Source organism: Lemur catta, chromosome 13, assembly GCF_020740605.2.
Source record: "Lemur catta isolate mLemCat1 chromosome 13, mLemCat1.pri, whole genome shotgun sequence".
Classification (NCBI taxonomy): domain Eukaryota; kingdom Metazoa; phylum Chordata; class Mammalia; order Primates; family Lemuridae; genus Lemur; species Lemur catta.
In genome coordinates, this window is record NC_059140.1 from 12,705,716 (window position 1) to 12,729,732 (window position 24,017).

The 24,017-nt window shown below is 47.5% G+C and overlaps 1 protein-coding gene across 1 annotated transcript in view; it reads left to right on the top strand.

Annotated features, from left to right (window-relative positions):
- RAB20 (RAB20, member RAS oncogene family) overlaps window positions 1-22,415 on the top strand; it is a 30,806-nt gene extending 8,391 nt beyond the window's left edge. Inside the window, exon 2 of the mRNA XM_045567424.1 lies at window positions 21,318-22,415. Within this exon, the coding sequence (XP_045423380.1) occupies window positions 21,318-21,850 (533 nt within the window). The 3' untranslated portion in view covers window positions 21,851-22,415. The remainder of the gene's footprint in view (window positions 1-21,317) is intronic.
- Window positions 22,416-24,017: the final 1,602 nt, after the last annotated feature.

Here is a 24,017-nt window from a genome sequence, read left to right on the forward strand (position 1 = left end):
TTTTAGTAGAGATGGGGGTCTCACTTTTGCTCAGGCTGGTCTCGAACTCCTGACCTCGAACGATCCACCCACCTCGGCCTCCCAGAGTGCTAGGATTACAGGTGTGAGCCACCGCGCCGGCCTGCTTGCATTTTTAAAATTAAGTTTTTGCTGACCAGGCGCGGTGGCTCAAACCTGCAATCGTAGCCCTCTGGGAGGCCGAGGCGGGTGGATCGCTCGAGGTCAGGAGTTCGAGACCAGTCTGAGCGAGACCCCGTCTCTACTAAAAAAATGGAAAGAAATTATCTGGCCAACTAAAAATATATATAGAAAAAATTAGCCGGGCATGGTGGCACATGGCCTGTAGTCCCAGCTACTGGGGAGGCTGAGGCAGTAGGATCGCTTAAGCCCGGGAGTTTGAGGTTGCTGTGAGCTAGGCTGATGCCACGACACTCACTCTAGCCCCGGAAACAAAGTGAGACTCTGTCTCAAAAAAAAAAAAAAAAAAAAAAAATTAAGTTTTTGCTGAATGAAATTTTTGAAAGCAGTGGAAAAAGTTCAAAGTGATTTTATTTTCTTAATGATGTATTGACTCCGAATGATAAAATTAGTGTAAAAATACCATTGTCACGGGCTCTATAATGCAGCTGACAATAGGCCAGCTTACGCACGGGACGGAAGTGATGATCTGTGACATTAATTACAGGGTGTTCTTAAAACAAACTCTTTAGTAGCTCTTGATTTCTTTTGAGTTCAATATTATTAAAAATCTATTTAAAGATGAAGAATAACACAGCAGAACTCTGCTTCTGGGAAGATGGGAAACTGTACTTCCCCCTATTCTTCGCACTAATATCATATACAAACAGAAGAAGGCAGAGCCCCTGGGGACCTCAGGACCTGCAGAATGGCATGTGGTGAGTTCCCTCAGTTTTCCTTTTGCCTCGTGGCTCCTATATTTGGCGCTGAAGAAACTAAAAATTCAGAAATACCAACAAAGAAAAGAAAGGAAAACAACAAAAGTCTACTCTCTTGACAAAGGACTAAGAAGTGGGTAGTGCAGCATGACAGAAAACTTTTAGATAATAGCTGAATGATATTATCTAAACACCACTGAGAAAACTGTGGCCCACCCACACCCACACCAGCAAAGGATGAGTGGGGGGCCCGGACCCCACCCTCGCCTGGCTCTGATACGTGCCCAGTCCTGTGGCAGGTGATGTCTGAGGGGGCTGGGTAGGGAGCTGGGGCTCGTCCCCACCCAGCACGCATGAGGATACCCTGCTGGTATCCCATGGAGGCCTCCCATGGAGGCCAAGTGGGAGCTTGGACTTCTGCCTCCACCTGTCAGGGAACAGGCAGAGCCTCCCCCACACCAGCTCCATCCAGATGGTGTCAGAGAAAGCCGGTAAAACAGGAGGTTTAAATAAGATCCAGACTCTCATAACAATATGAAAATCTACCAGTGTTGATAAAAATATCACTCATCATACAAGAACCAGAAAGACCACAAATTGAATGAAAAATGATGATCAGTAGATGCCAACAGCAAGATGATAGAAATGTTAAGAGTTATCTGACAAAGGGTTTAAAGCAGCCATCATAAAAATGCTTTGGTGAACAATTACGAACATGCTTAAACAAATGAAAAAATAGCCCCAGCAAGGACTAGAAGATATAAAGAAGAACCAAGTGGAAATGTTTGAACTGAGAAATATGGGAACCAAAATAAAAGGCTTAGTGGATGAACTCAAAAACAGAATGGAGGGGAGAGAAGAAAGAACCCATGAGCTGGAAGACTGAAGAATAAAAACAGTAACATAAATTATTTAATCTGAAAAACAGAGAAAATAGATTGAAAAAAAAATGAGCAGAGCTTCAGGGACCTGTGGGACTATAACAGAAGATCTAACATTTGTGTCATCACAGTCATGGAAGGAGAAAGAAAGAGAGAGGCTGAAAACTTAGTAGAAGAAATGGCTAAAAACTTCCCAAATTTGACAAGAGACAAAAATCTTCAGGTTCAAGAAGCTGAGAAAACCACAAAGGATAAACCACAGAAGTCCATGCCAAGACACATGTTGATTGAACTTCTGAACACCAAAGACAAGGGAAAAAATCCTGAAAGCAGCCGGAGAAAAACAACAAGAATGATAGGGGATTTCTTGTCAGAAACCGTGGAGGCCAGGAAAAAGTGGCTCATTTCTCATATGCTGAAAGCAAAAGTGAAAAAAAGTTGCTATGTAATTCTTCTTCTGGCGTCTTCAGTCCCAAAAAATGGCTCTGAGGAGACTTGCTTCTATCATATATGCCACAACACTGATTCGAACCTTTCATTTGTTCAGTTCTTTAAATTACAAATAGTAGAATGTCTACTATACTATTTGGTAAACCTAGGAGGTCTTTTTTTTTTTTTATACATAGATTTTAAAAGCTTTGGCTTTGTAGTTTAAAAATTGGCAACAAGTTTTATATAGATAATAGCTGTCTTGTTTTTTGGTAAAATTGTCTGGGCTTTGTTTTATTTTTAAGTTCTATTGAGTGAGGTTTATTTACATACAGTAAAATTCATCCTTTTTAATATATAGTTACGACTTTTGGCAAACACATATGTTATGTAACCGCCAACACCATCAAGACACAAACTATCTTCATCTTGAAGAATTCCTGGCGTCCCTCTAAAGGTCACCTTCCCTACTCACCTCCAGTTGCCGGGAGCATGGATCTGTTTTCTGTCGCTGGAGTTTTATCTTTTCTAGAATCACAGGACGTGGAGCAGGTCAAGCCTGTCTGAGATCTGCCTGCAGTGTTGCACGTCACCGTGTTTACCAGCAGTGTGCGTTGTTGAGAAGGGGGCTGCCACGGCGTGTTTGTCCATTCACCGGTTGAAAGAAACTTCAGTTCTTGGTGATCATGAGTAAACCCACTGTCAACGTGCACACAGAGGCTTTTGTGTGAACATAAGTTTTCATCTCTTGGGTAAATTATGTCGGAGTGGGAGTTTGGGGTTGTTTGGTAATGTGTGTTTAACTTTATAAGAAACTGCCAAGTGATTCTCCAGCATGGCTGTGCCATTTTGCATTCCTGCTCCCCATCCTGGCCAGCAGTCTTGTCCTTTGAAAAAGATTGTGATCATTCTAATAGGAGTGCAGTGGTAGCTCACTGGGTTTTAATTTGTGTTTCACTAGCGACTAGTGATGCTCAGCTTCTTTTCATGGGCTTATTTGCCATCTGTATGTCTTTGCAAAGTGTTTATTCAAATCTTCCACCATTTTTCAATAGGCTGTTTGCTTCATTATTATTGAGTTTTGAGAGTTCTTTTTATATTTTGAGTACAAGTCCTTTATCAGATATATGATTTGTAGCTATTTGCTCCCGGTCGATGGTCTGTCTTTTTATTCCCTTAACGGTGTCTTTTGAAGAGCAGTTTTAATAATAATTTGATGAAGTCCGATTTATCAGTTTGTTCTTCTGTGGATCTAAGAACGCTTTGCCTAACCCAAAGTGATAAAGATTTCTCTCCTATATTTTCTTCTAGAAGTTTTACAATTTGGGGATATGAGTTAATTTTTGTATGTGGTGCAAAGTGTGTTTGAGGTTCTTGTTTTGGTAATGGGCACCCAGTCGACCCACACCAGTTTCTGAGAAGTCACGTTTTGTTTTGACTGAGTAGTGTTTGACATATCTATGTTTTTACGTACAGACTCAGAATATGCTATGTGAGTAGTTAACTTGTAGACACTTTCATGAGGAAAAGGGCCTGTTTCTTTTTTTTTTGCAAAACTGAGTTTATGCAAGCACATGGAGATGATTTGAAATGAGAATTTCACTCACTTCTCTGAGGTGTAATAAAATGTGGAGAGGCAGGGCTTTTGGAGAGTGACACTAGAAATCACAGACCTCAGAATTGTAAAGTTTTAGTCTTGATTAGTTTCTTGGCTGTTATAAAACAGACAAATTTAATGGTTCACTGTCTCAGAACCAATCTTTAGCAAGAACATCACCTGTGGAGCTTGGTGACAGCAGATTTAACCGCTTACCCCCTTGTTTCCCTTGATAAGTCATTTCCAACTTGCATTTAAAATCGAGTTCTTCTCTGAAATCTTCCTTCTTGCTTAACCCAAGCCAACCCAAGTCAACACATTTAACTTTAGTAACATGTTCCAACATGAGGCCGAACTAAGCCTGTAGCTCCTAGCAAAGCACTTCCTGCATATTTGTTGATTTGTCTTGTGCACCCAAAGGATGGCGATGTGAGTTGATGTCATTCCTCACTCTGTCCTGGCCTTGCTCTGTGTGCCCATCTCAGGCCTCTGAAGTAGCTCAGCCACCTACTGCTAAGTTCCCTGCGAGGAAATCGGGGTAGTGTCCTCTGGCAAACTGGCTCGAAAAGCTTTGAGTCATCACACGTATATTCAGGCCTCTGGGTTCTGCAGGGACCCGGCCCCTTCCTTCCTGGAGACCCCTGCTCGTGAGGGTAGCAGGTGTTTATTGCTGCATCCTGGGTGCCAGGCGGCACACTCTGCCGACAGGCACTGTCTGTTTGTTTCTTACATCCACTCTGCATGGTTGGTGCTGTTGTCTCCCTTCTGCAGATGGGGACGCTGACACCCAGAGAGGCGGAGCTTGCCGCCGTTACACTGTAGGTTGAGGAACACGATTCGAGGTCAGTGTGAGGACAGGTGCGTTCCTTGGTGCTCTCCACGTGCAGAGTGCTGTGTCCACTGCACCCTGCAAACAGCATTGCAGAGACGAGGTTGAGATGGGCCCAGGTGCCTCGAGCTAGAGCAGAGCACACAGACAAAAACCCGCACCAGACAGAAGCAGCACGACCAAACCTCCAAGACCGGTCACTCTCCTTCCCCCAGCACCTTCACGGGGCTGGAGGGGAATTGGCCACATCTAGGATAACAGCTGATCGGCCTTCGTATACACAACTTTGGGTTTAAATGGTCTCTGGGTGAAGGATTTCCAGTTTATCAGTTCGTGATTTCTCATCTGCTTTTTGAAAGAGGATGAGGGGTTTTTATCAGGCTTTTCCTCAGTGGTTCTGATATTCATGCACCTCCGGGTAGGTGAATGGCCACTTTTGTTTTCGCAAGTGCCAAAGGCCAGAAAGCTGAAGTCCCCTGTCTTTGAGCACAGGCCTGGCGCAGATACGCAGCGGAGGCTGGGCCTTCATAGGAGGTTGCAGGGCTGTTGAGCGCGGGGTGTCCTTGAGGAGCCAGCGCTGTTTCAGTGGTTGAGTGGGAATCCTTTTCGGTTTCCTAGAGCCTGACTGGTTGGGAAGAAAGTGGGTTTTTTTGTTGCTGATTTTTTTTTTTTTTTTTTTTAGAATAACAAAAGACCTTTCTTTCTCAGAGGCTGCTATCTTCATTTGTACAGCTGTGTCAGGCGGGGTGACCATCAGGAAGGCAGCAGTGTGGGGAGGGTGGGGCTGGGCTCAGCGCTCGTCAGTCTGCACACACCTGCAGCCCTCCCAGCCACGGTCTCTTTTTCCTCCCCCCACTACATAAACAACAGTGGGCTCGTCCTTTAATATGACTCCCAGCGTTTGAAGCCATGAAAACTCAGAAAAGGCGTGTTGAAGAATGACATCACTTCCTTAGTTGATGGCTTGGGTGTCCTGTAACAGCTGGGCTGGGTGTTTCTGACTCTCAGATTCTCGGAGGACCTCTTAGTCACTGTTAGACTTTTCTCTCTCTCCTCCAATAATAAGTACGTGCAATCATGCATGCATACATAAATAAAATCCATGTATTGCTGGGAGACGTGGTAAAGTGTCTGTATGTTTGCTTTTTCCTTTATTTTTGAAAATTAGAGGGGCACTTATTATACATTTTGGCCAAATGCTCAATGACTGTTTAACTGTTATTAGAAATCCTAAGACATGGAAAACTTCCAAGTAGAGCATTTGCTTGAAAGACCGGTAGCTTAAGTGGAATTAAATAAGTAGTAATGAAATATAGCTCTTAAAGGTTGTTTTATGTAATGCCAGGGCTAGTACATCAAATCATACAGATTAGAATTATGGTATTGTCTAATCTATCATTCTGCCTTGAACTATTTACATTTAAAAAAACTGTTGGATCAAAAAGAATGTAACATTCTAAGTGAAGTGGCCTAGCTGATGCACTGTTTTTATTTTTGTATTCTGTTGATCAATTTCCTATTTATTTTTGAAGGTTTTGATGATCTTACTCACAGCATTCACAAACGTAGAGTTGTTCTTGCAGCAGAGGTACATTTATACCTCTCATAGGAAGCTCTTTTTTGCTCGTGCTTGTGTCTGAAATGCTTACCTATATTTGAAAGTAAACGTTCAGATACAAAGAATAAACCAAAGGGCACGTTTGTCGCATGGTTTGTGTGGGCGGATCAGCTGCCGTCAGCCTGTGGGGTGTGCAGTCCCTCAGAGACCCATCCTCTCTGCGGCCTCCCAAGACAGATTGGCAGACTTTGGCCAGATAAGAGCTGATGCTGCTCTGGTACTTACTATGTGCCCAAGGCTATTCTAAACCCTTTATTTATTTTAGCTCATTTAATCCTCTCTGGGACCTTAGCAGGTAGCAAGGTTATTATCCTGAGTAAGTTTGCACAAAGCCAGGAAGTGGCTGAGCTGGGATCTAAGCTGGTCAGACCTGCCCCAGGGTTTATGCACTTAATCCCCAACCCTGCTGTGCCCTTCGGAGGAGCGACTTCTATCCTAAAGTGAGAGTGGAACGAGGAAAGCATTGCTCCATCTGCGTATTAATACACACGATATCATAAATAGACATTACCACATATTGTATTTAGTACACCGTGTGCCGTGAACTGAAAAAGTACCGCCACACCTGGAAGTGGTAAATTAAAAATAGTTTCACCCTTTTTTGGGCTGTCTGTGTCATAGCTAACAAGGTCAGTGTATTGCAATTCCTGCTAGCTCAGCCCTTTCCCATGTAGAATTATGCCCACTGCATACACGTAGAAAGCTCATTTAACTTCACGTCTGAGATATGCGTTCTCATTTATACAGAGCAGGCTAACTCAGCATGTTACAGGACTTGTCCTGGAGACAGAGGTCCCTAACCTCACTGCTGTGATGCTGGGTCCTTGTTGGAGAAGGAGCCTGTACGATGCTTTGGCACAACAGTCGGCTCTTGAGCCGCACTTGGTGGCAGTCCAGGTTTCTGGCGTATCTGAGTCCTGGAGAGAAACGAGCACTGTACGTTATTTGTGGTACACAAGTTCAGCTTGTCCTGTTCCTAAACACCCCAGCCAGGATGTTGGTCAGTCCCAGGTCACGGCACACGCTTAAATGCCCTGTCACAAAGATGAGGGCAGCCTGCGAGTCGCTGAGTGCATTGATAAAAAATGGGGTATTTCTCCTTAGAAACATAACACTAATGTGCAACTGTGTATCTTTGTGGGTTGTCACCGTCTTGTGGAAAGCCGTCATCTCATGGCATTTCTTTTTTTTTAATTTTTCTTTTTTTTTTTTTTTTGAGGCAGAATCTCACTCTGTTGCCCGGGCTAGAGTGAGTGCCGTGGCATCAGCCTAGCTCACAGCAACCTCAATCTCCTGGGCTTAAGCGATCCTCCTGCCTCAGCCTCCCGAGTAGCTGGGACTCCAGGCATGCACCACCATGCCCGGCTAATTTGTTCTATATATTTTTAGCTGTCCATATAATTTCTTTCTATTTTTAGTAGAGACGGGGTCTTGCTCTTGCTCAGGCTGGTCTCGAATCCTGAGCTCAAAGGATCCACCCGCCTCGTCCTCCCAGAGTGCAGGATTACAGGCGTGAGCCACCATGCCCGGCCACATGGCATTTCTTGAAGTGACTTATGTTGCCCAAATAGACAAATTTAGAGGCACCACCTTTCACTCACAGCTGATTTGGGAATCAGCAGATTTTTTCTGTTTTTGGAAGAATCAGTTGGGGCACTTTTGGAAAAGAAGATGAGGAGGATGTGATCCTCTCTGTCCGGGTCTCAGTCATCTCGTCTGACGATTGTAGTAACAAACCTTCCTTACGGTCTGTGCAGCTTGAGTAAGGTAACAGATATGAAGGGACCTAGCGCTGGCTCCCAGGCTCTCAGCAATGAATGTTGTCTTCTTTCTCCTGGCACATAGCAAGTACCCTTAGTCTCTGTAAAGCTTGATAATGATTAAACAGCTGGGCTTTCTTTGTGCCTGTCTCATGGATTTTCTCTGATGTGCTAAGGAGTAACTTTTAGAATTATTGATAGGTAGGGTTTTGGTTGGACATTTAATTTTCATGTGTTTTGCAGTATGTTGAGTCCCAGCTTTTGAGTGAAGACCATGTAATCCACAGTGTTTATGTGAGTTAGGTTATCAAATAGGAATATAGAACTCAGAAGTAAAATGGTGACATTTTTTCCCACAGCCAAGGTGTTGTAATCATTAATTACTTCAAAATGAAGAATGATGGACTGCAAAGAGGTTCTTTACTATTAAAGGGCATATTTTATAGACTGTAATGTACCCTTTTTATATATTGCTTTGTGTTTCTGTCTCTTTTTTGGAGGGGGCGTGGGGACTTTACCATCTTCCCCACGTGGCACTGTTGCATTTTTCTGCACTCATCCAGACTCTGAGGGGCCCGTGTGCTCACCCTGGCCACCACTGCAGCCCAGTGATCTCCAACACTCCTTCTAGTTTTAAGATCCTAATGTCTATAGAGTGAACACATTATTCAGTAAGTGTGAATGTGCTTGTTTCTTCATTAATTCAACATTTTTTTGGAACACCTCCCATGACTCAGATATGGTCCTGAGCTGGGGGCAGTAGCAGTGAACAAAGTACATGTCATGGCCAGTGGGGAGATTGACACCAGACAAAGGACACTTACAGCATGACTTGCAACAGGTGCTGTGATGGGACAGGCACTTGGGAGACCTAATTCAGATCTCAGGGTATGTGGTGGGTCATTTTTCCTCTGCAGAAAAAACACTTTTGCCTCATTTTGTTGAATGAGTTAAAGAAGATCTTTAATGTGTCTTTATTTTTATATCTGCATGAGAGTCATGATTTTACCTTTTTTCAAAAATTCCTATTAGGCACTTTCCATGCAGTCTGGGTTCATACATCACTGTTGTTATTCACCACTTACTCTCTTTGTGGGTGAGGCTTTGGGTCTCTGTTTCAAGATTTGTAAAATGTGGGGAGGATGAAATGAAACTGTGTGACCATGTGTGGGTGCATGTGTGTGTGTGTGTGTGTATGTGTGTAGCTTGACACCCTGCCGGGTACTTGAAGTAAACTCCCAATCAATTGCTGTTAGGAAGAGGAAACACAAGCTGACTGGGAAGAATCAGGTCCCGTTGATTGCGGGACCCCTGTGTGGAAGCTGAGGTCCAGGCTCTGTCCCCGAGAATACACCAATACTGAGGTTAGAGCAGGCAGTTCCTCTCCAGTTTGCCATCTTGTCCTAAAAACTGAGAAGTCAGGATGAATAGAGGAAGTTTTAACTACTTCCAAGTTTCTACTGTAACTGGAGCTCTTCTAGTGAAGATCTTGCATTAATTAAAAGCCAAGAACAATGCGTGCTGTGCCGGGTCACAGTTGGGTGGTATTGTGCCTGGGCTGATAATTTCTGGATTGCTTGAGGATACACTGTTCCCATTTTTCAAAGCTTGTTGATCTGTTGTTTACTTAGCTGGGTACCTTTTCTACAGCAGTTGTAAAAGCACATTCTAAACCTAATTGATTTCAAATCTGATTAACTGTGTTTAGTTACCATGTAGCCAGCCCCAGCCCCAGTGGCTCAGCAGTGAAGTTCCTATCACTGGCGAGTATGGCCCATCAGCTTCCTTCTGAGGGCTCCGTATCAGCTCCATAACTGTTGCCGGGTGGAGGGTATCAGGGAGAAGGCAGTGGAGTGAGGAGCAGAACGGCAAACCATCAGGTTTTCATTAGAGTGAGTTGTGTTCATTCTGCATCTTATCATGGGTGGATGAGAACGGTCACAGATTGCTTGAACTGTCACAGCTTTCTCCCCAAAGTGGCCTCCTGAATCAGAGTCTGTATATATATATATATATATATATATATATATATATAAAATAGAACTTTTTTATTGTGGCATAATATATATAACACAATTTGCCATTTAACCATTTTCAAGTGTACAGTTCAGTGGGATTAATAAGCACATTCACGTTGATGTGCAGCCATCACCGCCATCCACCTCCAGAGCTTTCCCATCGTCCTCAACCCAAACTCTGCACCCACCAAACACCAACTCCCCCTCCCCTCCCCCAGCCCTGGCAACCTTCATTCTACTTTTTGTCCCTATGAATTTGACTATTCTGGGTAATTATTTTAAATTACTTTTATTTTACTTTTATGTATAACATAACATTGTTATATTTAAATATGATAAACTAAGTTCTTAAAAGTGTTTTTGCACTGTTAAAATTAATTCTAGGTAACCGCAGGTTGCCCCTCACCTGCTCCTGAAGGCATTTCTACGTCAGGGTGTCTGTTGGTAGATAATGTACTTTTCAGGGGATTTTATTAGAATACACCCAACCTGTTAAGCAAGAGATAGCTAGGCATGGTAAACATCTATAAAACATCTTTGTTTCCTTAGGATTCTTTAGAAAGGGTTTCATATGCTTTCCTTAGGGCAAAACATTTGTTCTCTGTGTGTATTTCTCGGCGGACTTTATATCATGGAGGAGGGAAAAAACCCTTCTATTCTGTATAGTAAAGCTGTTAGAAATAACTGGGATATTTATTGAGTGAAGTACTCCAGGTAAGAGGCTATTCTAAATAATTTAATATTTCAAGAAAACCCTTTCTAGATTTAAAGAGTTTTCTTCATTTAGTATTTGAAACAAGTTAAAACTTGCTTTTAAAAACCCAAAGAGATTTTACTTTCCTACTTTAATAAGTAGAGACTTTAGCAAATACCTGAATTTTTATTTGATAATCTCATGCTAAAAATTAATTATCACAGGACAACAGAGTATCTGTTGGAGGTAAAGGAGATTGGATTAAATATGCTGGTATGTGAGAGTTTTTGTTTTTTGAAGCTAAGTCTGTTATGTAAGTGTATTTTCTTTGGATTTGCCTCCTTTTGTTAATATTAGAGTGTTAAAGGACATCTTTTTGAGTTATTTGGTTTTGTTATTGAATTATTTTTAGTAAATTCATGTCTGAAAAGAGTGAAGTCATTTGAGAATTAAGCTCCAGTTATTATATAAGCTTAGTCATTTTTTCAGAAGCCCAATCCGTGAGTCACAGGTATGGGATTAATTTATGTGTAGTTAATTATTTGCGTGGCTCATAGCATATCATACATGTTTTGTTTTTAGTTTTTCCTTCAAATTATCAATAGAAACAATAGAAATGACACATGCTGATTTGGGTAAAAATACATTAGTGTATGTATTTCAATATGAAAAATCCATTTTCCTGGCATACTTCTCCTCTCCCCTGATTGTTGCTGTTCCATGAGTTGGAAATAATTTGGGGTTTGGGTTTCTTTATTTCAAGAAGGAAATAGGTATCGTTTTACAGGCTTGGGTTTGGATGACCATGGTTACATACTTGCCGACTACTCCTGGTAGTTGAGTGCTGTGTCTAGAGAGTCATTAACTGAGTCCCCCAATGCTGACTTTCATTTTATTACCAATGTAAACCCCTGGGCTTCCTAGACTAGAAGAATCATCGTCCTCTGTTATGTCATAAAGCACAGCTATGTTTTTAATGCCTTTTAATGGTCACAGACTATTCAGAACAAAACTAAAGCAACTGTAAATGCAAGCAGCTAAGTTGGATGGTTGGATTTGAATTTTTAGTTTATTTTGAAATCACCTCCTTTGTTGGTGTAATTAATTTGTCTTGAAGTTTTAGTTCTTCCTTCTGGCAGGAAAAACATTAATATTGCAGGGTGGGATTTTTTTCCTTTTAAACTCCTACCTGTGAATGTCCCGCTGTTGGACGTTGGCTGGGGTCTTCCCTTGGTGCAGCTGGGCATGGAGTTTTCATGACATTTTTCCTGTAGGTGTTATGTAACCATCGTGGGTCCCACCTGGCCAGGGTGGTGCCGGGGGCCTGGTCCCAGAGTGCTCACCGTGAGAGGGCGAGCCCCCCCGGGATTGATAAGACCTGCTGACAAGTGTGAGCCTGGCCTGAGAACAACGGAGGCTCGTTCACGGCCTTGTCCCCTGCTGCTCTGCGGGGGGACTCACGCTTTCCACTCTGCATGCTTGTCTTGACTTTCAGGGTCTGCTCATCTTTATTTCTTTTCGATTATGAAATCCTGACATTCTTTTTTCTAACTCATTTTTTTCCTACCCCATCCTAGAGTAGGTAGGACCTGAGGCTGCCAGTAGGGCGAGGAGCAGGGAGCCTGGACTGTGCTTGCAGGAGTTCAAGTCCTGCCTCTGCCGTCTTGGCCCGTGTAGCCGAGACCAGGTACTAGTCTCTGCCTGCTAGCGTCTCTGCGGGGCTGGGGGGCACTGGAGGCTCTGCGATCCACGGGTTGGTGGGGGCTGCACGCTGCACATGAAGGGCTTAGAGGCAGCGCCTGCACGTCGTGAGGCTGTGAAAGTGTCAGCTGCTTTAAAACGTTAACTGTACTCATTTTAAAAACCAGAATATCGTACATCCCAAATAGGCACCTGGTACTGCTCTGTCTGCTCCTCACATCTGGGAGACTCTGTGTCGGTCACCCTAAGGCCCATCGTCCCTCACAGGACACCTGCCCTTGTCACAGGTCTTGCAACGGCCTCCCCTCTCAAGATGCAGCCCGTCGATGGCTTCTGTGGCTGGATAATTCGTTAGTGTTTCCTTGATAACTTTTTCAGTGGTTTACCACGTCTTTCTGCTTTTATGTCTCAGGAAAGACAACTAACTGGACTTGGATGATTCATTTCTTATTGTGCAAGTTAAGGGCAAAGGTTATTGTGCTCGTGGCATCAGGTTGCGTTAAAAACAGTGAAGCAACGGTAGGTATTTCTGTGCGTGTGACTTACATGGTCTGTGACTTGTTTCTAGGAAGTGAGCAGATTTGCTGACTTTGGCTCTTTGTGGTCTGGTTAGATGAGTTCCTTGTCATCCGAACCATCCTCATCAACTTCTTCTCTGACATGGGTCACTGAAGTTCACAGTGGTCTGCCTTTCCCTTGCTTTTGGAGGGAAGAGGAAGAGGAAGAGGGCAGGGGAAGGAAGCAGAAACTTCTCTCAGCCACCTGACCCTCCTCATGGACGTCAGCGAGAGGAGGAAACTTTTGTCTTTCGATTCAGGACTTTGGTGCCTGTCAAGGGTGTGGGCACCGGTCCTAGTGAGTGTATGAGTAACAAAGTGTCACAACTTGGGTGCCTTAGAACAGTGGAAATTTATTCCTCACCGCTCTGGAGGCTGGAGGTCTGAACTCATGGTGTCAGCAGGGCCCCCTTCTCCGAGGGCTGCAGAGAAAGCCTGTGCCCTGCCCCAGCCGAGACGTGGCCGAGCGTGTGGGTGGGAGAACGGCCACACAGCACTGTGGGGAGAGGGCCCCTGGGGACAGGGGAGGCTGAGCTCAAGAAGGATCTGATGGCGGGGTCTCCGGACGCTCTGCATGCAGGCTCGTGCACGGAGAAACAGAGAGTACCTCCGAGGGTACTGGTCAGGCAGTCAGGCTTCCCCTGAGACAGCGCTGGCAGGACAGGTGTGTGACCTCAGACAGGGTTCTGTGCCGCCGTCTGGGGCAGAATTCCCTCCTCTCTGGGAGACCTCAGCGTTTGCTCTGAAGGTCGTCAGCTGATTGGACGAGGCCACCACATTACGGAGGGTTGCCTGCTCTGCTCAAAATGCTAATCCCATCTACCAAATACCTCCACAGCCACGTCCAGACCAATGTTGGGCAGAACGGTGGGGCACCGGGGCCTGGCCGAGTTGACAGGTACAATTAACCACCACGCGGAGGTGTCCCTGGTGCGGCCAGCACACCCGTTCCTTCACTAGAAGCTCTGGTGCAGGTGGGTTCCCAGGCCTGTCAGCTGCCCCGTTGGCCCTTCACTTTGTAGGACTTGGGGGTGATGGGGGGAGCAGCTGCGTCCAGCCAGGCCCGAGCTGGCCCCAGATAGCCCCAGCCCCTTTCACGGAGCTGGGCAGACTCGTGGCCCGTTTCCTTATTGCACTAAAACAGATGTAATCATCTATTCTTTGCAAACATTCCCAGGGGGGATGGTTGTGTGCATGGACCATTCTCCAACTAAAGTCACTATCAGACAGTTTAAAAACACAAATGCAGATGGAATGTTCTAGATCTTTCCTGTGGAGGTGGTCCCATGACCATAAACTTTATTCAAAGCTCATCAAGCTCTGATTCTCTGGGTCTGCGGATCTGGGTTTTATCTTTCTTCCTGTTGTCACAGGGGTGTTTTTGTGAGTTCCCGTCCGGTGGGCTGCCTGGATCTTGCAGGCAGAGAACTCATCTAAAAAGTTCCTCTTTCTCTCTGCGTTGGCACTTGTATTTCCTGGTGGGGCTTACTTTTAAACGGAACTGAAGTAACGAGGGTTCCAATGCTCACATTTCAATAGCTGCCTTTTTATACCCACTTGTGCTAGGTAAGTTGGTGGTTTTCAATTCCGGCTATGCATAGATTCACCTGGGGGGCTTCTAAGAATGATACAGCCCAGCCCCACTCTCAATCCTGATTCATGTGGTCTGGAGTCAGGGGTCTGAGCAACAGTATTTTTAAAAGTCTCCCCACCCAGGTTGTGTGTGATTTCTGACAGCTATCCCAACCCATTCAGTTATTTTTAGACCATTTAAATGAAGACGATAGGCACTCAGGGTGAAAGGCGGGCTGTTTGGCTTCAGGAGGGCGGGAGGATAAACTTGGGCACGTTTCAGTTATCTGGCAGCTGATTGGGATTGTTGTGGGCTGTTCACTTCCGCTTTCCTCGTGCTGCCTCTGGGCCGTTTTCCACTCCACCGAGTCAGCGGCAGCAGCACAGGACAGCACCCCCAGGAGTAGGGGAGAGACTCATCCCATGAGAATAAGAAAAATGTAGGCAATTGGTCAACCATAAAGGGACCACCAGTCTAGGAGACAGTTTGCAAAGGCACTGACGAGGAGACCAGGACACAGGCAGTCCCCGACGGTGGAGTTTATCCTCGGGCCTGGGAGGAATCTAATTCACGATTTACTTAACAGACACTCTGGGCTTAACACGTGCCAGGCACGGCTCTGGGCATTTTGCCAGTGTGCACCCATTCAGTTTCTCAGCCACCGTTTTGCAGGTTCTATTCACATTTAAGCGATGGGGAAACTGAGGCACCGACTGTCTAAGTGACTTGCTTGAGGTCACAGGGTGGGAACTTGGATGTAGTCTGTCTCTAGAGTCGGGGCTCCTTAGGGGTGCCCTCTGCCATCCCACCCAGGGCATCAGCGTGGCACCTCCAGGGTGGTTCTTTGTGCACCTTTCAGAACTCCCAGGAAGGCAGACGCTCTCTGCTAGTGCCTGCGTTCTGCGGAGAATGCAGGGTGGTGGCCAGCGTTTGTCGCCAGAACAAGCCACCTGAAGACAGCACAGCCTCCTTCCTCTGCTTCTGTGTGGTTAGAGCGCAGACTCCATGGGTTACCTGGAGCCAGTGTCCTTGTGCGGGACCCACCCTCCTGTGTGTCTGTGGTCCCCTTCCTGCTCCATTCTGTGCCTCAGTTTCTCCCTCTGTAAAATGTGGGAAGGAGAAGGCCATGTTGTATGGTTGCTGGAAAGACCACGAGAGTCTCATAAACCCTGAAAACTCGTTGTGAAGGCTGAGATTTCTTCCCTCCGTATTCTAGTATCTCCTGTACCTGATACTGGGAGCGATTAAGGAAATTAGTAGCTCATCCTTGTTATAAATTATCAAGTTGGTATTCTGGTTTCTAGCCCCTTCTCTTGCCCAGACAGAACCTAAACCACATCTAAGGAATGGAATTGGCTCTCTGGGTGAACAAACACAACTGTGGTCTTAGATCTGTGAATCTGAAAACAAGGCCTTGGACTCTGGCAAACCTCTGGTCCCACCTCCTCAGGGCCCTGTCTCCAGAGGGTGGGGCCTGCTGGGACCTGCCCCCCAGGGCCCTGTCTGCAGAGGGTGGGGGCCTAGGGGACCTGCCCCTCCCCAGGGCCCTGTCTGCAGAGGGTGGGGGCCTAGGGGACCTGCCCCTCCCCAGGGCCCTGTCTGCAGAGGGTGGGGCCTGGTGGGACCTGCCCCTCCCCAGGGCCCTGTCTACAGAGGGTGGGGCCTGCTGGGACCTGCCCCTCCCCAGGGCCCTGTCTGCAGAGGGTGGGGCCTGGTGGGACCTGCCCCTCCCCAGGGCCCTGTCTGCAGAGGGTGGGGCCTGCTGGGACCTGCCCCTCCCCAGGGCCCTGTCTACAGAGGGTGGGGCCTGCTGGGACCTGCCCCTCCCCAGGGCCCTGTCTGCAGAGGGTAGGGCCTGGTGGGACCTGCCCCCCAGGGCCCTGTCTGCAGAGAGCAGGGGCCTCCCTCTCCAGCTGCTCTGGCCTCACCAGTAAGTGTCCCTGTCAGTTTTGCTGCACGTTAGTAGTTTGTCCACAACGAGTCTGATCAGATATCGGAAATATTGCAGATTCTGGTTTTCCTTAACCATCGGGACTAATGGACATCCGTGTCTGAATTGTGTTGGCAACATAAAGCTTAACAGATCCCTGTGGATTTGCTGTACAGATGTGTCATAACTCATGGACAAATCCAAACTGGATCCCCAGACTCCGGTCACTCCCAAGTCCTCCCATCCCCGAGGCCCCACAGACAGCCCAGAAGCCGAGGTGGAGGCTGGGCCCCTCTCCTCCGGTCAGGCCTCTGCCTCCAGACCTGACCACAGCTGGGACCAGCAGGCCTCGTATCAGTGGTGCCACACCAAGCTTGGCAGCCTGTCTCCAGTGACCAGTGGACCAGACCAGGGTTTGGCAGCTCACTGACCCTTGGCTGCATTGGTTGAATTTGAACCAACTTGGATTTTTCTCTTTTGCCTTGGTTCTGGGTCAGCTTGGTGCTCTGCCGTGCCCAGAACTGGACCACGAGGGTGTTTAGTCCTCCAGTGAAGCCCAAGCCAAGGGCAGCACCAGAATTCCTAGAGCTTCAGCTGCAGAATTGGTAATTAGGGACCCAGGTTTGGGAAAAAAGGGGAGAGAGGTAGAAATGTCTGATCCAGTTTCCGGGGAGGGACATGTGACACACCCCGTTCAAGCCCATCCTTGGAGAGGGGAGATCCGTGCTCCGACAGGTGCTGACAGGTACATCCGCAGGGGTCCAACCTCGCAGCTCAATGCACACCCACACACGACCAGAAAGATTCCTAGGGGCCCTGGACTCAGATGCACTGTGAATTTGTCAGAGCCAAGTGCAGAAGGCCAAGTCCTTTATCTTCATTGTCACGCTTGAATACTAGAGTCCCTGCTTAAATTCAGTTAGGATTAAATTCAGAACTTCTGTCCCCTGTAGGGCTAGCTTGTCTTGTTATGGACAATACACTCATTTAGAGCAGCCTGAATACTCCCTTAGCAATCCCAAAAGCTGTAAATGATCTCTAAAACAGCATTTAAGAATTTCAGATATGAAAACTGCTTATTTGTAAATTCTTTAGCGGGGGAAACTGCCGGGGCTGGTGGGCAGAGCGAGTACCGAGGAGCCATCCTTGCTCGCTCTTTCTGGCTGGCATGGGGTTCTTCGGCTCCTACCTTCTTTAGCTACTAAAGTTTTGTATTATTGCTTCCTTTTTTGTTTTTTAAAGGCTAATCAGACATTTTTATCTGGAACGGAAAGCTATTTTAGGTACAGGCATCAACACAGCTCTGCCTTTGTCCTGAGTGAACTATGTGACAGAGACGTGAAAACGGTTCTTCCGGGGTAGCTGGAATGTCCCTGGCTCTGTGTTCCCACAGTCGCTGTCTTGTGAAACCTGGTGGGTACAAGCTGATGACATTTCTGGCTCCTGGAAGACCTCACGCTGCCTGCATTGCTATCTGTGGGATTAGTGCGCCTGAAAGGAGAGTCTCAGCACCATGCAAGGATGAGGAAGCCTGGCTTCCTTTCTTTTCTTTCTTTCTTTCTTTCTTTCTTTCTTTCTTTCTTTCTTTCTTTCTTTCTTTCTTTCTTTCTTTCTTTCTTTCTTTCTTTCTTTCTTTCTTTCTTTCTTTCTTTCTTTCTTTCTCTCTCTCTCTCTCTCTCTCTCTCTCTCTTTCTTTCTTTCTTTCTTTCTTTTTTCTTTCTTTCTTTCTTCTCTCTTTCTTCCTTTCCTTTCCTTCTTTTCTTTTCTTTTCTTTTCTTTTCTTTCTTTTCTTTTCTTTTCTTCTTTCTTTCTTTCTTTCTTTCTTTCTTTTTCCAGCTACTGCCTGCTATTGTCAGTTTCTACTTTGGGTTTCAAAGGCCCCTGGTAGTCATCTTCTGTGGTGGGACAATGCTCACTGATCTGGGGCACCGTGGGTTCTGCCTGCTGGTGTCCCGCAGACCCTGACTGGAAACCTGCGGTTAAATCGTGTCTTAGGCTGAGCTGCGACAGGTGTGCTAAAGGAGGAACGTTGTTCTTCCGGGGCTGGATTCCAGAGCACACACCGCTTGCCAAGAGGGTAACCTGTGGCCCAAACTAAAAAATTCCCAGGCTGGCTTTTCCCAGAAGAGGGAGGTGACCCTGATAGTCCTGGCACTTTGCCTCTCAGACTGCTGCAGGGCGCATACCTCCAACTCCTGCCAGACCCGCCCCCGGCTCACCTCCCCCCTCCGCTACTTGCTCACTCAAACGTCTGGGGTGTTGCAGGAGCAGGAGCTGGAGCCCTCCGGGGTGTGGGGGACGGCAGCTGCCAGTGGGTAGGGCCACATGGCTGTTCTCCAAGGACGTGGCTGTGTGTCCTGCAGGCTCCTCTCTCCAGGGATGGCCACAAGGTGACCACCCTGCCTTGAAAAATCCAGGCAGCATTGCTGGCCAGGCCTCAGCACTGTGTGTCAGAACGTGGCCATTTCAGAAGCATTGGGGATGGGGTGGAATTTGGTTGTATTTCTTGGTCATTTGGCTGAAAACAGTGGTCTATTAGCAAAGGACACTCTGTTTTATGTAAATGTGTGTGTGCAGGTGTCATGCCTTCAAGCCATGCTCCAAAGACCTGTAGACCGAGGGTCCTACCTTCTTTTGTGTCCAGGACACCTAGGCACACAGAGGTAACCATATTTTGAGATATGGTTGTCACAAAGTTTTTAAAAATTACGACTGATGTGCATTTCATTAGTAACATGTTTTTTCTGTCATCTCGGTTGGTGATGAATGTGCCTTATTGCCGTTTCTGCAGTTTGTTGCCAATATTTGTAATTGAAGGAAACGCTAAGTTTCAGTGAGAGGATGGTGAAAATAAAGACGAAATTTCCTCCCCATTCAAGGTCATGGACCCCTGAATTCAGCTCATGACCCCGGTGGTTATGAGCCTTGTGTGGTGAACCCTGTCCATACACCCAGGGCAAGCTGCCCTCAGAGAGACGTTGGGGCCACTTTGAAGCCGCAAATGACAGGCCACTGTTGCATTTTGGTTTACCTAAATGTGATCTTTAGGACATTTTGAATTAATTTTGAACATTTAAAAATTGGGAGATGGCTCAGAAAAGTCCAAATTGTTAGCTTCTTTTTTAAAGAGCAGAATTGGGCTGGCTTTACCCGCGGGAGTGATTGGAACAGGGCGTGGACACTGTCGTGAGGTGCCCACCTCTCTCCACGCTGACAGCCAGCTGGCCTTGTCCTTGTTCAGGGACATTTGGTCTTGTGATTCCAGTGGCCGCCCAACTCTGCCGCCCACCTCTTGGTCTAAGGGCGCGGCCCGGGAGGCCACCTGGGACCCTGTGGAGGAAGGAGAGAGCCCCCAAAGCCGGGGTGCTGTGGGGCTTGGCCTCAGGGGCCCCCTGAGAGGCTGTCTGCGGAGAGCTCCCCTGGGGGCTCCCTCTGGGGCGGAGTCTTCCCCAGGGAGGTCGCACCTGATTCGGGATGTTCTTCATTCCTCTTCCAAAATGTGCCCTCGGGCATGTGTGGTGTGGAGCAGGGGTTTTGTGGTTGGAAGGTCTCACTTGGGGTTTGCTCACTGGTGATTAAACCACTTCTGTCACCAGGAGTGTTTGTTTGCAAAGCTCCTTACCCCCCACAGGGAGGGCTCCTGAGAGAGGCAGCGTCCTCCTCCCAGAGGCAGGTGAAAGCCACAGCACAAGATGCCGCTGTCCCACGGCTGCTTGCTCAGAGCACGTCCCTGTGATGTGGCACACACCATGCGAGGACCAGGCCCTGCAGCAGGCTGGGAATGGCCTGGCCCCATGTTGGGGCTTCTCCCCCTGCTTTGGGGGCTGCACCTGTCCCAGGAGCACCTGCTTTGGCCTGGACTTGCTCCCCTTGGAGGAGTGCGTCCTCCAGATCCAAGTCCCCAGAAGGGTCATGCCATGGCAGAAGTCACAGAATTCCATAGAAAGTTCCAGGATGACTCTTGAGCTGGCCGGAGCTGCCTGTTGGGGGTTGGGAGGGGTGACCTGGGGTGGCCCCCTGGGGTCTGTGTGGCCCTGGGATAGGCACAGGAGACCAAGATGTGCTGGTGCTACCTTCGGGGAGTGTGTTGTTAACCTGGGTTGGCAGGATCAGGTGATCGTGCTGTGAAAGTATGAACAGCCCTGGCCCTTCTAACTCTATTTTCTAGCCACTGTCTGGGGTGGGGGGCAGGGAGTACGGGGTGGGGGGTTGGTTCTTGGGCATTTGCAGCCAGGACAGTGGCAGAGGTTCCAGTGCCCTGGCCTAGCCTCCTTCAAGCCTGCTGTGCGAGACTCCCCCACACCTGACTCCCCTGGTGGGAAGCTGTGTGCCCACGTGGGCCTCGTGAGGTTGGGGCTCCTGGGGCAGAGAGAACAGCACACGCAGTCTAGGTACTGCCTGGTTATGTGCCCGGCGGCCTTGTTCCCTCCCAGCCTCAGGGGTCAAGAAGACAGGTCTGTTGTCGGTGTGTTGACAGTGAGCTAAGTCTGGAGTTCATCTCGCTCCCGGCTTGTCTGCAGACAACCGCCCATCTGTCCTTCTCAAAGCCTGGACGGTGGGGTGGGCTGGGCCGGGTCGGTGAGAGGGAGCTGCAGCCCCGACAGGAGGGAGGGAGCAGAGAGGACATTGCTGCATCTTGGTCGGAGGCCTGAGCTCCTGGGTCAGCTTCTAACTCAACCTGGGGCCTTGGCCAGTCACCGCTTTTCTCTGCACATTGGGGTGCTATCCCTTCCATCTCCCATGCACTGGGCCCCCATTCCTTTGGGGGTGGTGGCTGTGGGCGTGTCCTGAGATGAGAGATAACCCGAGTCTGTCTTTCCCCCTTCTCCCCCAGGTCGGGAGCAGTTCCACGGCCTGGGCTCTATGTACTGCCGGGGGGCGGCGGCCGTCATCCTCACCTACGACGTGAATCACCCGCAGAGCCTGGTGGAGCTGGAGGACAGGTTCCTCGGCCTGACCGAGACGGCCAGCAAGGACTGCCTCTTCGCCATCGTGGGGAACAAGGTGGACCTCACTGAGGAGGGGGCCCCGGAGAGCCCGGAGCAGGAAGGGTGTAGCCCCGGGAAGGCCGGCAGCGGCGGTGCCCCTCCCAGGGTGCCCAAGCAGGTGCAGCCCGAGGACGCGGTGGCCCTTTATAAAAAGATCCTGAAGTACAAGATGCTGGATGAGAAGGACATGCCGGCCGCTGAGCAGATGTGCTTCGAGACCAGCGCCAAAACCGGGTACAATGTGGACCTCCTGTTTGAGACCCTGTTTGACATGGTTGTGCCGACAATCTTGCGGCAGAGAGCAGAGGGGCTGTCGCAAACCGTGGATATAACCAGTTACAAGCCGCCCAAACGGACCAGATCTGGGTGCTGTGCCTGAGCTGCCCGGGCCGCTCTGACTCGCGGTTTGTGCACTTGGGAAGGGGTCTGGCCAGGCGAGCTGTGGTCTGAAGGACAGAAAATCGAGGGATAATGTTATAGGACAGTGCACGGAGCAGAACATCGGAGTGAAATGACAGCTAGTTACTGAGAGAAGGTCAGTGTGGATAGAGTCTCCTCAGTCTCCGTCGGGTGTGTTGGGAGGAAGAGAAACAGCATCCTCTGCAAAAACCCACCTGCAGCGCTGCAACACCTGGCGCTTTCTCACCTCACCGCCGCCCCGCACTGGCGCTTCATGACCCGCCCCCCGTGGTCCTCGGGTCCTGTGCACCTGCCTGTGTCAGCACGCTCGGCTGTTACCGTGCCATGTCCCTTCTGTGTTTGTTGTTGCTCTCAAATGTTTCTCTTCACTGTGAGTTGGCTTTGGTCCATTTGGTACTTGTATCTGGATGCACGATAATAGTGATTTTCACCATGTTAATTTATACAAAATCAGGAAAACTGTTTTTATATTGATTGCGGCAGTGTGAGCTATATATATTATTAAAGAGGATTTTGGGAAAAGCCTTGGTGTTGAGACTGAACTAATTTGGACTGTATTAGTGCCTCCAGGGGACCCGTTGCTGGGGGGTGCTGGGGAGATAGTTGTGGACTTGAGATATTTCTCTTTCTGTAAAAGCTACATAAAATCCTTACAAATTCCAGAATATTTATTTTTTTTATTTTTATATTTTATTTTAAGTTTTAAAATTGTTTTAATTTCAGAGTATTATGGGGTACAAAACTTTTTGGTTACATGAATTGCTTTTGCACAGTTTGAGTCAAAGTCGTAAGTGTGTCCATCACCCAGATAGTGTGCACTGTACCCGTTAGGTGTGAATTTACCTATTTCCACCTCTCCCCTCCCGCCTGCTTGATTTCCGTTGAATTTTACTCCCATATGTGCACACGAGTGCTGATCGGTTAGTTCCAATTTAGTAGTGAGTACATGTGGTGTTTGTTTTTCCATTCTTGTGATACTTCACTTAAAAGGATGGTCTCCAGTTCCATCCAGGTTGTTACAAAAGGTATTAGTTCACCACTTTTTTATGGCTGAGTAGTACTCCATGGTATACATATACTGCATTTATTAATCTACTTATGTGTTAATGCACTTGGGTTGTTTCCACATCTTTGCAATTGTGAATTATGCTGGTACAAACATTCGAGTGCAAGTGTCTTGTTTATAAAATATCTTTTTTTCCTTTAGGTAAATTCCCAGTAGTGAGATTGCTGGATCAAATGGCAGGTCTACTTTCAGTTGAGGGATCTCCATACTGTTTTCCAAGGAGGTTGTACTAGTTTGCAGTCCCACCAGCAATTCCAGAATATTTAGATTGGCCCATCTGCCTAGATTTCTTGAATGCCAATAACGATAGCAAAGCTGACAGCTCTGGTTCTGCCGAAGGCTGTTCAGGGCCCCTGCGGATTCTGCCGTGGATCGTGGTGCCTCAGCTGCCTCGTCGTTTGATGCCAGATGAGAAGTCAGGAGGCTATATTTTTTGTTTTCCTAGAAATATAGCTGCCAGCAAGCAGGCCAGAGCCAGGGCTTCTTGTGGGGAAGGAAGTGCAGGAGGCAGGAGACCAGGGCCATGGGCGTCTCGGGCAGCACTTATTTCCTTTGGGGGTGCTCATGGTTTGTTGAAGGCCTATGACCTCTGGTTTCTGGGCTGCTCCAGGCCCAACTCCTTTGCTCCTGTGACATGAGCATTTTCAGTTAAGCGGTCAAACTCGGGCAGAGTAGGAAATGCAGACATAGCCCTGCATGGACTGCACTTCTCAGGCAAGGTCTCCTGCTACCAGGGTGTGTCTCAAGGTCTGAACTTCACTTTCCCAACAGCAGCCCATTGAAAAGTGAATGCCGATCAGTCTGACTGGTTACTTTTCATTGATTTGGCTGAGTTTACCACTGTAGGGCCAGAAGTTATGTTTATTTTCCATAAAGCACATCTTTGTTAGTGACGCATTGAGGAAACATGCTACCCAATGACACCCTGGGATCTTTCTTTGAAACCTACAGAGAAAGAAAAAGGATCATCTGACATATTTTTGCAGGTCATGCTTGAAGACAGGAGTGGGCTGAAATAATTCCTGAGGTCCTTTCTTCCAAATTTCCTTTGATTTGATTT